Source organism: Antechinus flavipes, chromosome X, assembly GCF_016432865.1.
Source record: "Antechinus flavipes isolate AdamAnt ecotype Samford, QLD, Australia chromosome X, AdamAnt_v2, whole genome shotgun sequence".
Lineage (NCBI taxonomy): Eukaryota > Metazoa > Chordata > Mammalia > Dasyuromorphia > Dasyuridae > Antechinus > Antechinus flavipes.
The window spans coordinates 63,555,515-63,568,743 of record NC_067404.1 but is presented as its reverse complement, the minus strand read 5'-3'; the positions used below and the strand labels follow the sequence as shown (position 1 = coordinate 63,568,743).

Sequence of the window (13,229 nt, the reverse complement as noted above, 5' to 3'; positions counted from 1 at the left end):
GACAGACTTTGTTCTCCTTAGCAATATGATGATCTAAGACAATTTCAAAAGCTTCATGTTGGAAAATTCTATCTACATAAAAAGGAAAAACTATGGTGGGTGAATGCAGATCAAAACAGAATATTTTCCATTTTTTTCTCTTGTGTTTTTTCCCTTTTGTTCTGAGGCTTCTTTCACAACATGACTAATGTGGAGATCCATTTAATACAATTGTACACGTGCAACCTGTAACAGACTGCTTGTGGTCTTGGGAAGGGGGAAGCAGAAAAAAATTGGGAACAAAAAGTCTTATAAAAGTGAACACTGAAAACTCTTTGTAATTGGAAAAACAAAATGTTAATAGTATTAGAAGTGGGGGGAAATAATAGTGGGGAAAAATTTGCTTACAATCTTGGAGGAAGCAGTTTCAGTCAAGAGGTGGGTTTGGGAGGTAGATTGCAAAGAAATGACAAGAGAATGGGAGCTAAGGAAATAGAAGCAGACAACCTTTCTGTGGAAACATCAATGGAGACAACCCTTTCTAGGGAAAGGTCATTATGTAGTTATGGAGACCTCATGAAACTTTGCCAGATTAATTAAATCCAAATCAGACTGAGTGAGTGTGTTTGCTTTTCTTAAGCATATACTTTTCCTATGACTCTGTCAGGAATTATTGTGAGGGATAAAAAAGAAGTCTGCAGGAGGTCACTGCTATAGAGGAAATTAGATCATAGGTTTGTTGGCAAGTCAGAGAACCCGAGTTCATATCTTGTCTCTGTACTTACTACCTGTGAGACCCCGACAACTCATTTAACTCTCTGGACCTCACTTTATCCACCTGTAAAAATTAGAGAATTTGATGAGATGATCTGTTCCTAAGGTCCCATCTATTTTGAGCTTTATGGTCCGAATCACTGTCGTCAAAACATGCCATACACCCCGTTTTCAGACCTTCCCCCCATCGTTGCCTCTACCGAGAATACCATCTCCCCCTTCCAATTTTTTAAACATAACCTTTTATTTTTCTAAATATATGCAAAAATAGCCCTCAACATTCACTCCTGCAAAGTCCTGTGCTCCAAATCTCCCCCTTCCTACCTCTCCCCCACCATCCCATAGACAGCAAGCAATCCAATATAGACCAAACGTATGTTCTTCTTCTAAACATATTTCCATATTCATCATGCTGCACAAGAAAAATCACATCAAAAGATAAATGGAAAAAAAAAGAACACAAGAAGAAAAAAGCAACAAAGAAAAAAAAGTGAAGATAGTATGTTTTCATCCACATTTGGTCTCCACAGTTCTCTCTGGATGCAGATGGCTCTCTCCATTACCAGATTATTGGAATTGCCTTGAATCATCTCATTGTTGAAGACAGCCACGTCCATCCGAATTGATTATCACATAATCTTGCTGTTGCTGTGTACAATGATGTTCTGGTTCTGCTTACCTCACTCAGCATCAGTTCATGTGAGTCTCTCCAGGTCTCTCTGATCATTTCTTAGAGAACAATAATATTCCATAACATTCCTATACCACAATTTATTCAGCCATTCTCCAACTGATGGGCATCCACTCAATTTCCAGTTCCTTGCCACTACAAAAAGGGCTGCCGCAAATATTTTTTGCACATGAGGGTCCTTTCCCCTCTTATGATCTCTTTCCCCCAACTTTTAATTAACCCAAATGCATCTTTTACTTGAAAGTCCTTCTCAAATATCTAACCAATCTCCTTCCTCCATTTATTGAATATACAACTTATTTGAAACAATTATATGTTGCCTTAATATCTCTTATGGACAGCTAGATGGTGCTGCAGTGGGCAGAGTACCAGGCTTAGAGTCAGGAAGAATCCTCCTACCGAGTTCAAATGTGGCCTCAGATACTTCTAAGCTGTGTGACCCTGGACAAGTCACTTAATCTCATCTGCCTCAGATTCTTCATCTGTAAAATGGACTGGAGAAAGAAATGGCAAACCACTCTAATATCTTTGCCAAGAAAACCCAACATTGGGTCACTTAGAAAAATGACTGAATGACATTTCTTATACTGTTATTTAACTCCTGTATTTTTATTTAACTTGTCATGGATAAATACTTTGTAGATTTACAGACCAGCTCAGATACGCATAAAGGTTCACATCAACCATTTGCCTTCACAGGGGTTAAAAAGGATGAATATATTATACGTATATTAATATACAGCAAGCCAACTGGCCTGGGAGTCAAAAAACCCCATCAGGTCCTTCCTCTTACACATCCTGGCTATGAGAGGTGAGCTAAATTTATCATCTTAGTTTCAGGTTGTACCTGTAATACCTGATCTCTCAGGAAGCTCATTCAATTGGTGGCCTAACCCTGCTAGTCACAGTGAAGTTGACCAACCTTTTTCTCTCCTCAAAGAGGACTCCACTGATGCCTTTTCCTGACATGACAAGACCTTGAGATTTCAAAAGCTATGGTGGTGGTAAAGCCCAAGGCCAGAGGGTCAGAAAGCTTGACGTCTGGTACCAGCAACAGACCAAATTGCATTTTGGGGACCAACCTAGCTAAGTGTGATCAGACTGGTCACTTGAATTCTTAGCTATGGCAACCCATGCAGCTTAGGAAAATATCAAATAGACCTCAGGTTTGTATGACCCAGTTCGACTTTAGCAGTGGAGTAGGCAGAATGATAGGGGAAAAAACACATGGCAAAGGATGTGAAAAATCACAGTTTTTAGCTTGTATATAAATTTGAACCGTCATCGTTACTCTACATGCAAGTGTGCCCAGTGACTAAGGAAGAAGAGAATTATGTTCATCTTCATATTCTTGATAGAAATGACATCAAAAGAAAAATGAAGATGCAGCTAAATGGGAAAAAAAGGAAATAAAGGAAATGATGGAATGGGATTTCTCATGCATCCAAAGGCAATAAGAACATTATTTCATTGCCCATTTGACTGTCTCATGTTGCAAGGCTCATGATAAATATGTACAAGAAGCCTATGCGTGGAAAAAATGAAGTTTAGCTATCACTATTCATTGCAAAAGATGTGTAGGTAGAGAAAATCTAAGAAAAGCTCAATAGGTTCCCTGTGTCGAAACAAACAGATGCACAGTGACTTCACTGCAAAGAGATGTACAGTTGAATTTAGTGAAAAAATATGCTGGAAAATCAAGTTCAGAAGAAAGGACTGAGAAAGAGCACAGAAACCACACACATACACATCATTTACGCTTTCTTTAAGGAAAGAACTGGGAGGTGCTAGGCCCAAAGGCGTCTTATCGTGAAGTACTCCAGCACAGAATTCAAGACAAAGAGGGATTCCCAATAAAGGGGAGTTTCTTCTGTTGTGACATCGTGCTGATGGCTGTCAAGCCCTGGAAGACTGCAGACCTTCCAAAAAGAGATTAATAATCATTCAAAAGAATACAAAGAGCCAAAATTATGACGATCGCACTAGCACCCAGGACACCCCAGAATCAGCCAGAGTCAGGATAAGCAAAAGTCCTCAGTCTTTATCCTTGGTCCTTAGACGCAGGATTGAACAGGATGGAAGCAGAATCTCTGCTACCGCCTTCTCCCTTGTCTACAGCCCAAGTGTGACTCTGGCCACTCTTACTCCACCCCCTAGTCCCTCCTACAATGCTCTGTATACACCAATCACTGAGCCAGCACGGATAGGGCAAGCATATGCCCACAGAGTATTGTCCAATCGGTAGTTAGCCCTAAGTGCTTGAACCGACCTCAGTGCAATGACTCAAGAGTTTCAGCCCTCTACACAAAATAGCCGAGTAAAGCTTGAATTTTCCATCACTGGGTGAGGATCATCCAGTATTCAACAAGTCCATGCTAAAGTACCCTTCTTATTACCTAGAACTGGTGTGGCTTTGAATAGACCATCAATGTCCTTTCTTAACTGCTCTGATAGTCTGTGCCAGGGGATATACTCTCAGTCATTCTCATGGCCTGTGGAACAGACCTGGTGGATGAGAGCTCTAGAGAGCCTGGGGCCCACAGTGGGCCCCATTGTGGGCCTATGGAAACTTTGGGGGTATCAGTGCTCTGGAGCCTTTCAGTTAGCGCTGCAGAGGGGGTGACCGGCTCAGTCTTAAGTCTTCAGGATCTCTTGATGGAGATTGGAAATGAAGAGACTCCTCTGGGTTTTCTACCACACTATCAAGGCCCTTTCTCCTTCCCTCCTTGGGAGCCACATACAAGAGCCCATCTCCATTTCAGAATTACATCTCTGGACAGTGCTGGGCGCCCTGCTCTGGGTCATGAGCTCATCAGACCAGCCTGAGCCAAGTCTGACTTCAGCATGGTCCTGCCTTTTAGCTGCAGAGTGCCTCAACGCCCAAACCTAGCCAAACCAAACTCTGGATGACAGAACCGTCCTCTTTGCTAGGCTTGAGTTTGACTGAGAAGAAAATTATTTTGCAGGGAATAATACAAATAGTTTCTCAGATAGAGTCATATGTTAGGTAGTATAAGGATCTTTTCTTTGAAAGGGGAAAAAAAGATATCATGAATGGCATGAATAAACAAATGGCACAGCACAGTGGCTAGTGTATTGGGCCTGGAGTCAGGAAGACATGAATTCCAACTCAGCTTCACACACTTACTAGCTGTGTGACCTTGGGCAGGTCATATAACAATATCCCAGTTTTTTTAACTATAAAGTTGAGACAACCCCTCCACTTCCCAAGTTTGTTATGAAGATTACGTGAGAAAATATGTAAAAACTTAGCACTGTACCTGGCACATAATAGGTGCTTAATAAAAGCTGCTTTCCTTCCCTTCTTTCCTACTTTCTTTTCTTTCATCCTTCCTTCCCCCTTCCCTCCCCTTAAGAAGATAATGCTAATTTGGTTTTTTTCCCCCTCTAACAAATGAAAGTTGATATTTTAAATTATACATTCATAATAAAAATTGGAGTTATCCTCTTCAGATGGGCAAGCAAGTAGTTTTGATAAGGGAACTATTATTGTTACTATACCTTTCTAGCAGAGATTTTCCTTTGCAGAACATTGTAAATTTTATCATAACGACAATCCCTTTAAGGTTTATAAAATGCCTTTTCCCTTTGGCCACACAATCAAAGAAATGACCCAAACATGGTCAGACATTAGGAGTCTGGCACTTAGACTCTTGAAGACGAAGGGGGGCAGCTAGGTCTGGGAGAAGAGCACAATGATGAGAAGACCTTGAAGGGGACAGCCAACAATGGTTTTGCCCTTCAGCAAGGTAGGTCCTCAGAGGATCATGAGATGATTTTAAACGATGTATGGGAACGAGAGTTGTCATGAAGAAGAATCGGGGAAGAGTAAGACACACTCATCCATACCTCAGAATCCCAAGGAAAAAGTCCCATTTGTCCATGTTACTATCAGTATGAGAGAGTGTGCAAGGGTTATTATATCCATTTTATAGATGATGATCCTAAGCCTTTACAAATGCTTCTGATGGTTATATAACTTGAATTAGAGAGAAAATCCAAACCGAAGGTTTCTAAGTCTCACACTGTAATGATGGAAGGGGTCCATTATACTTGGAGCAATTTCCCTCACTCCCACCCTCCTGAAGACCTGAACTACATTTCACTTAACTGGGGAATGAGGTTCTACCCAAGGACCTTTTAGCCACTGTATCCTGGGTCATCCTGGGCATTTATTCTCTCACTGGAGTCAGGAAGACGAGTGAGGCTGAAGACTGCCTCAAATTCATTTCACATGCAAGTCAAGGCATCATCCCTGATGACATTAGTCCTCTTTGAAAATGAAGGCTGAACAACAGTGACAGAAATGAAAAATGACAAATGTTGGAAGGGACGTGGAAAAATGGAGATCAGTTTGAAACTGTGACCAAAGGGTTATAAAATCAAGCATACCCTTTGATTCAACAATCCCACCATTAGGTCTGTATCCCAAAAAGACTTTAAAAAAAAGGAAAAGGACCTTTACATACAAAAGTATTTCTAGCAGCCCTTTCTGTGGTGGCTAAAAATTGGAAATTGAGGAGATGCCCATCAATTGGGGAATGACTGAAAATGTGACTGGGATGGAATACTATTGTGCTATAAGAAATGATGAGCAGGATGCTTTCAGGAAAACCCAGACTTACATGAACTGATACAAAGCAAAATAAGCAGAACCAGGAGAAGAGTGTATACAACAATAGCAATAGTATACAATGATCAACTGTGAATGACTTGGCTATTTCAGCAATACAGTGATCTAAGTCATTCTGAAGGATTTATCAAAAAAAAAATGCTATCCACTTTCAGAGGAAAACTGTTGGAGTAAGAATGCAGATCAAAGCACATTTTTTTCTTTATTTTCGGTCTGTGTTTTCTTTCACAACATAACTAATGTGGAAATGTTTCTCATGTCTGCACATGTATAATCTATATAAAATTTTTGATCTTCTCAGGGAGAGAATTTCCAGCTCAAAATTTAAAAAAAAAATGTCAAAAGATATTTTGCATGTAATTGGAAAAATAAAATATTAAAAAGAAAGCATATTATGAAAAAAAATCACTCAAAAGAGTTAGGCCTAACTATTCATTTATGAAAAACAAAGTGGATAAAGTCCAGACTTTGTTGTTGTACTGTTGTTGATTCCTTGCTTTCAAAGACAACCAAAGCCATTTTCAGCGTGACATCCCGATAAGCACATGAACTGGATTTAAGTGAAGTAAAACTACACAGAGTCATCAGCCTCATTTTCTCCTTCACAGCAATCCAAGTCTAATAATAGCAAAGAAAAAAGTGAGGATGACCAGTCAGGATACAGCGGAGGCCTTGGCCTTTCTAAATTATCCCATCCCAACTTTAGAAAGCTTGGGCAAAATGATCATCATTCAGTTATGGACATTGTGTCCTGTTGGTCTGAAATAAATTTCAGGGTTTTTCTTAGCAAGATCAAGATAACAAAATCGTAAATCCAAAGTTCTGCCTTTGCTGAAAGATTTAACTTGAGTATGAGAAGAAAAAAAAAAAGAAAACTCAAAGCAACAGAGACTGAGCTACACATTTAGATTCTATGATCTAATATGATAATATCACATTGTATTATACAATAATAAGGAAACCATTACATGTTATCTTCACAGTCCCAGTGTTCTACGAATATCAGATACTGTTGCCTTACAGGTTGAGGTGATTTAAGACAATTATATTAGATTTAGGATGGAAAGAGCCATCCACATCCAGAGCATGATGTGGACTGAATATGAATCACAACATAGTATTTTTACCTTTTTGTATTGTTTTTTTCTCTCATGTTTTTCCCCCTCACTTTTAAATGTGGTTCTTATTGTGCAATATGACAAATATAGAAATATGTTTACAACAATTGCACATGTTTAATTTATATTGCATTGCTTACTGTCTACGGGAGGCGGAGCAGGAAAGGAGGGAGAAAAATTTGGAACAGCTCGTTTTGCAAAAGTGAATGTTGAAAACTCTTTGCAAGTATTTGAAGAAATAAAAAACTATTAAAATAAAAAAAATAGATCAAGAGTAAAAAAATGACTGTTGAGAAGACAGTTTACACAGATTGACATGGACTATGCTCCCATTTACTGAATCAATTCCAAGGCTCAGAGCACCTGGGACCCCATAGGTTGATAAAAATCAATACTAAATAATTAAAATCTCAATCAAAAAAATTCATCAGCAATGCCATGGTCATCTGTAATCTAATCTAAATGTCAGAATGTAGTAAGAAGGTGAACATTTTTTTCCAAAATCAAATGCCCTGCATTTACATTCTCTCATCCACATGGGAAAGCTGGTAAATGTCTCAGGACGTTACTTCTGTATAGCAAAAAGAAAATCACTCCAAAATTCAGGTACTATCAGTGGTAGTTCAGTGACATCACATTTACATCTTAAGATATTAGAGAAGGATAGAAAAATATCATTCCTACATGAAAAGACAGAATCTCTCTCACATAGTAGAAAAAATGCTAAACTTGAACTTGGCAGACCTGGATTCAACCTGGCTCTGCTACTAGATGCCTTTGGAAAAATCACGTAACCTGGCTGGGCTTCTGGGTGCTCTGCTCTGAAATACAAGGACTTTGGATTAAGATAGTACTGAAGTTCTTCAGATATAATCTGACATACTATGGTACGCCTGAATTTTGCATTTGTGTTGGTAAACAACAATTATATTGGAGATTTAGTCATTAAAATTACAAGCTTGCAGGAACTTAATTATGTGCAGTCATCATTAGCTAAGCTCGTGAATATCTAAGGAACAAACTACCAGAATAATGATAGCCCCCTCTAAGCTTAAAAAAAGTGGTCTGTGAAATGTTTGAGAAAATATAATTGGACAGACAGCTTATTGAGTTCATCCATCAGGGTATACGTTTTGGACAGACACTGGGACCTAGCCCCAGACAGGAACTGTAGGAAGAGCAGATTGGTTTGCCTTTCAGAAATTACAAGTTCTTTTAATGATCCCAAGATTCTCTCTGAAATAAATGTCCTTTTCTTGACCAAATATTTGTGTGACATTTTATGATTATGTTATGGAACAGTATAGTCTCCATGGAAATAAAGTGCAGATCAACCAAAAGGTTAGATGAATGGTATGTGTGAGCAGGCTTGAAGACATTTTAAACACGCAATTCTGAAAAAGTCATGTAAAGGATGTTCTCAAAGAACTGTAGGATTGAAAAAAGAGGTGGGTGGTTCACATGATGAGAGTAAGGGATAGTGATGTCATATAGCTTTTCTGGACCTTAGGTCCTTCCTGAGGCAGTTGGACTAGATGGTGTCTAAGTTCCCTTTCAGTTTAAGAGCTAGGATCTTATGAGGAACTCAAGATGCTCTGGAGAATGGACCGTGGGCTGGAGATGCATTCTGAATGTTTTGAAAATAAGCTGTGGATGTGGTGAACATATGGAATCTCCTCTTACCATATTTGATATTTTTTAAAATAAATCTAAGAGTTCATCGATAGCATACATTTGTTCTCCAACTGATATTGATTTGGTGAAATTCAACAAATACACCAAAAACACACTACAATCTTACTCACAGAATCATCATAAATGGACGAGAATTCAGTATAATTTAGTACGTTCATCTTGGGTAGCACTCAAATAAGCGAAACTACTATGACACTAACCAACTTTGCTCTAAGATAATCTGACCTATAAGGTGGTCTCATGGCATAAATCCTTAAGAACAGCATTATCAAAAGCTCTGATGTAGTACTTCCATTGACCCCAAATCTGTTTTATAATGGTTACAAACTGAAGCAGAAAATGATCTCCAATCATTATTGAGCTCTTTTAGGAAAAGGAGGGAATAATTCTATAACACCCCACACACACACACACACACCTGCAGAATTGGTCTAGTCAAAAGATTTAGTGGGTTTAACTTGCCATCACAGATTTACCACAGCTACCTGTTATCAAAGTCAGATCTATAGTGCCTTTTGTCCAGACCCATGGCCTTGTACATAGGATGTAAATGATACCCAAACTATTATTATCAAAATATTGATAAGAATGATACATACGGGTGGAAGATCCATGCTCAAATCTGAAAAAGGGATATCCATTGGTCCCATTTCAGGAAATATAAAATTGTCTGAAGATAGATGCATATAATGGCTGTCTTCTCTAAAATCATAAAAGAAATGAAGGAAAAACATAAGTTGCAAGTGCTTGAACAAAAAACAATCACATCATGCTATAGAATTAGGAACAATAAGATTATTATCATATTCTTCTTTTGACTAATAGTGGTAATTAAATAACAACCTCTTCCTAGAAATAAAAAATAAGGGTGCCTGTCTTGAGATCTTAGATATTCTCAGAATGACTGAGAGTCATCCATGGCAGTGGGGGAGGAGGCTGAAAGGAAGAAAGGTAAAGAAAAGACCACTAAAACACTAGTGTACGTATGACTATATTGGTCACTGATGATCTGTTAAGAACTATGGGAAACAATATCTACATACCACTACTTTATGCCAATATACCACTTTAGTCATAAAGGGAAAAAATTTAAGAGCATATGATTCAAAACCTGTGGGCAACTAGGTGGTGCAGAGAATAGAGTGTTGGGCCTAGAGTTAAGAAGATTCTTCTTCATGAGTTCAAATCTGGCCTCAGACACTCACTACTCATGTGACAACTAGCTTCTAAAATATAGTACCAAGAATTGAACACCCTTATGTAAATTTTCTTCGATCTGAGCAGAGCACAATGGGATTTTATCATCTCACCATATCATTCAATATTCCTCATTTTAGACACTGGGCCTCAAAACAATTTAAAATCGTGTTGTTTTCATTGGCTGCCATGTCACATTCTTGCTCAATTTGTGGTCAGATGAAGCCCAATTTTTTTCCACCCCCATCTCATATTTGTGAAATTGATTTTTTGTACCCAAGTGAGGTAATACATATGCACATATAGATTTTTTTTGCAAAACAAAGCAAAGAAATAAATGCCAGCTATGATTGTGATTGTTATCATTAACAAAAAAGTATAAGACTTGACATTTATCTTTGTAAAATTTCATTTTAGTAGCTTCAGCTCATCATTCTACCCTGGAGAAATCTTGGTGGATATGTGACTTTGTCATCTAATATATTAGCTATCCTTCCTGGCTTTATATCATTTACACGAGTAATAAGCTTGCCATCTTATGCCTTCCTCCAAATCAGAAACAAAAATACTGAATAGCACAACACCAAAGACAGACCCAGGAGCACTCTTCTGGAGGCCCCCCTTCAAGTTGATATCAACCTACTGCACTCTGGGTCTGGTCATTTAACCAGTTCCAGATACACCTATTGCTTAGCCCACATAGCTCCATCTTGTCAATGGTGATACAGAATAAAAATTTTGCCAAAGCTTTGTCGATAACATATCTATCTTCCTTAAGGGTTCCAATCTTTAATTTTCCATTAAGAGATGGCTTACCTAAAGTTTCTTGGTGAAAACTCCATTTGTGGTGAAGAAGGACTTCTTGCAAAGTCATTATAGAACGGTGAATTCCAGTTATCCTATACACAGTTAAGTGTTTAAAAAAAAAAAGAAAAAGAAAAAAGAGCTGAATTAACAAGTACGTACAGAGGAGGTTAGATATGGTGCAGTTGTTAGGGAAATGAGGATTCGGCTCTTAAGATATGTACAAAATGAATACCAAACACTTTGGAAAAATCCCAACTCTTTTTACTACCCAAAAAAAGTCAGTTGACAGTATCAATAATTACTCATCTTTCTATTCTAACTCTTTACCTTTCTACCCCTAAAAATATATTTGCCTATCTCCATACATAGAGTGAATCTTCAAATGAGAAGTCTCAATATACATTTATTACATACTATTATGTGCTAGACACCGTGCTAAGCACTGGAGAAGCTCACACATTTATGGGCACACAACTGAATGAAAGGCATCGCAAATAGATTCTTCTGTGTTTCTTGTCATTTGAGTTTTTAAAACCTTTGATTTGGTTGAGCTAAACGCTGCCCTAATTAGACTTCTCTGATAAAATGTCTGCCACACTCAGGTTCTAATCATACCAGGATCCTAGAAGAAAAGGACAATAGAACTTCTTTTGTTCAATGGTTCTTTGATTGTCAGTATCAAGTGAGGCAAAAAATCAGGAGTACGTTGGTCTAAAGTGTTTCCTGCTGTCACGGAGGATATGCTGCACAGGGTCAGAAGGCAGAAGGATTCCTCACAGACACACACAGGAGCCACCAGATACTCTTGTTTTTTAGGTGACCATATGGTGATTATATCAAACGTCTCCGGAAAACCTCCTCAATGATATCCATAATCACTTCAGGAAGCTTCACTTAAGAACCAAGGAGATGAAGAATACCAAGTAGACTATGCTAAGATATGCAACTGGATAGATGACATCAGTACATATATTTCAGACTGACTGAAGATGAAAAATGAACAAGAAGAAAGCAGGCTGTGCGGCATTTATTGTGCCAGTACTTTTAATGATTCTATGCTTCTTCCTAAAACAGGGATCTGTCTTTTAATACACATAGGATCATAGATTTAGCCATACAAGAGACCTTAGAGGCCATTAAGCAAATCTACTCATTTTACATTTAAGGTAACTGAGGCCAATTACCCAGAATCACACAGCTAGTGAGAGTAAAACAGAAGCCAAATTCATATCTTTTTGTCTTTGGGCCCAATGTTCTACATACACATATTTAATGGCTTAGTAATGCTACAGGGCTGCTAATTATGAAATGCCACCATTTATTGATTTTCCAGTAGCATTTTATTTTTCCAAATACACAAAGTTTTTGACATTTCATTTTCACAAAACTGGGTCCTAAATTTCCCCCCTTCCTTCTCTTATGTCCCCCTCCCCTCCGCAAGACAGCAAGCAATCTGCTATAGATGTTTACATCCTTTATCATATATTCAGTTTATTGTTATCTATTCTTTTAGGCACATTTCCAAATTGTTACATATTTTGAATTACCTCGATGTTCTGCTGAGCATATGACAATGTTTTAGAAAATAAAAAAGTAACCTGAAAAAAAACATATTTCTTATATTTGTCATGTTGTGCAAGAAAAAAATCAGATCAAGAGGGGGGGAAAAGTCACAGGAGAGAAAAAAAAAGATGAAAATACTATACTTTGATTTATATCCTGTCTCCATAGTGTGTGTGTTGTCTCTGTGTCTGTCTGTGTCTCTCTCTCTCTCTCTCTCTCTCTCTCTCTCTCTCCTCTCTCTCTCTCTCTCTCTCTCTCTCTATATATATATATATATATATATATATATATATATATATATATATATATATATATATGACACCAGCATATTTCAAGAGTTGTTTATGATTTTCTCAAAGGGCAATGGAGACACAAGAACGTGTGAATAACCACAGAGAATTTTACATTGGTACAGGAGATGCAAATCAAGCTAGAAGCCAGAGTAAGAGGGCAACCAGTCGACCAGCTTTATGCATTATTAAGTTTTCTTGCAATGTCAGGAGATCTAGAGGAAGGCCCAGCATGTTCTGTGAACCCAGGGATATGCTGGTAAATAGTTAAAGGTTAACTGTCTGGAAAAAATTATATTTGGGATGTATGTTTAAGTTTAATCACATTATTAAGATTTTCATACTTTAAGTCTAGGCAAAAAACTAAATCAATTGCTGATTTGGAGCATTCCCCTCCCATTCCTGAGGTCTAAACCCTCACAGTAGAGATCTCATCACCAGCTCACTGGGATCACGGTCCG

The 13,229-nt window shown here is 38.1% G+C and overlaps 1 protein-coding gene across 3 annotated transcripts in view; it reads right to left on the bottom strand.

Moving 5' to 3' along the window:
- Window positions 1–13,229, bottom strand: part of ZNF711 (zinc finger protein 711) — a 110,195-nt gene that overhangs the window by 57,783 nt on the left and 39,183 nt on the right. For all 3 annotated transcript variants that reach the window (XM_051968536.1, XM_051968529.1, XM_051968530.1), the window contains exons 5-6: window positions 10,925–11,007; window positions 9,511–9,613 (exon numbers count right to left, since the gene is read on the bottom strand). In XM_051968536.1, coding sequence (XP_051824496.1) covers window positions 9,511–9,613; window positions 10,925–11,007 — 186 coding nt within the window. The remainder of the gene's footprint in view (window positions 1–9,510; window positions 9,614–10,924; window positions 11,008–13,229) is intronic.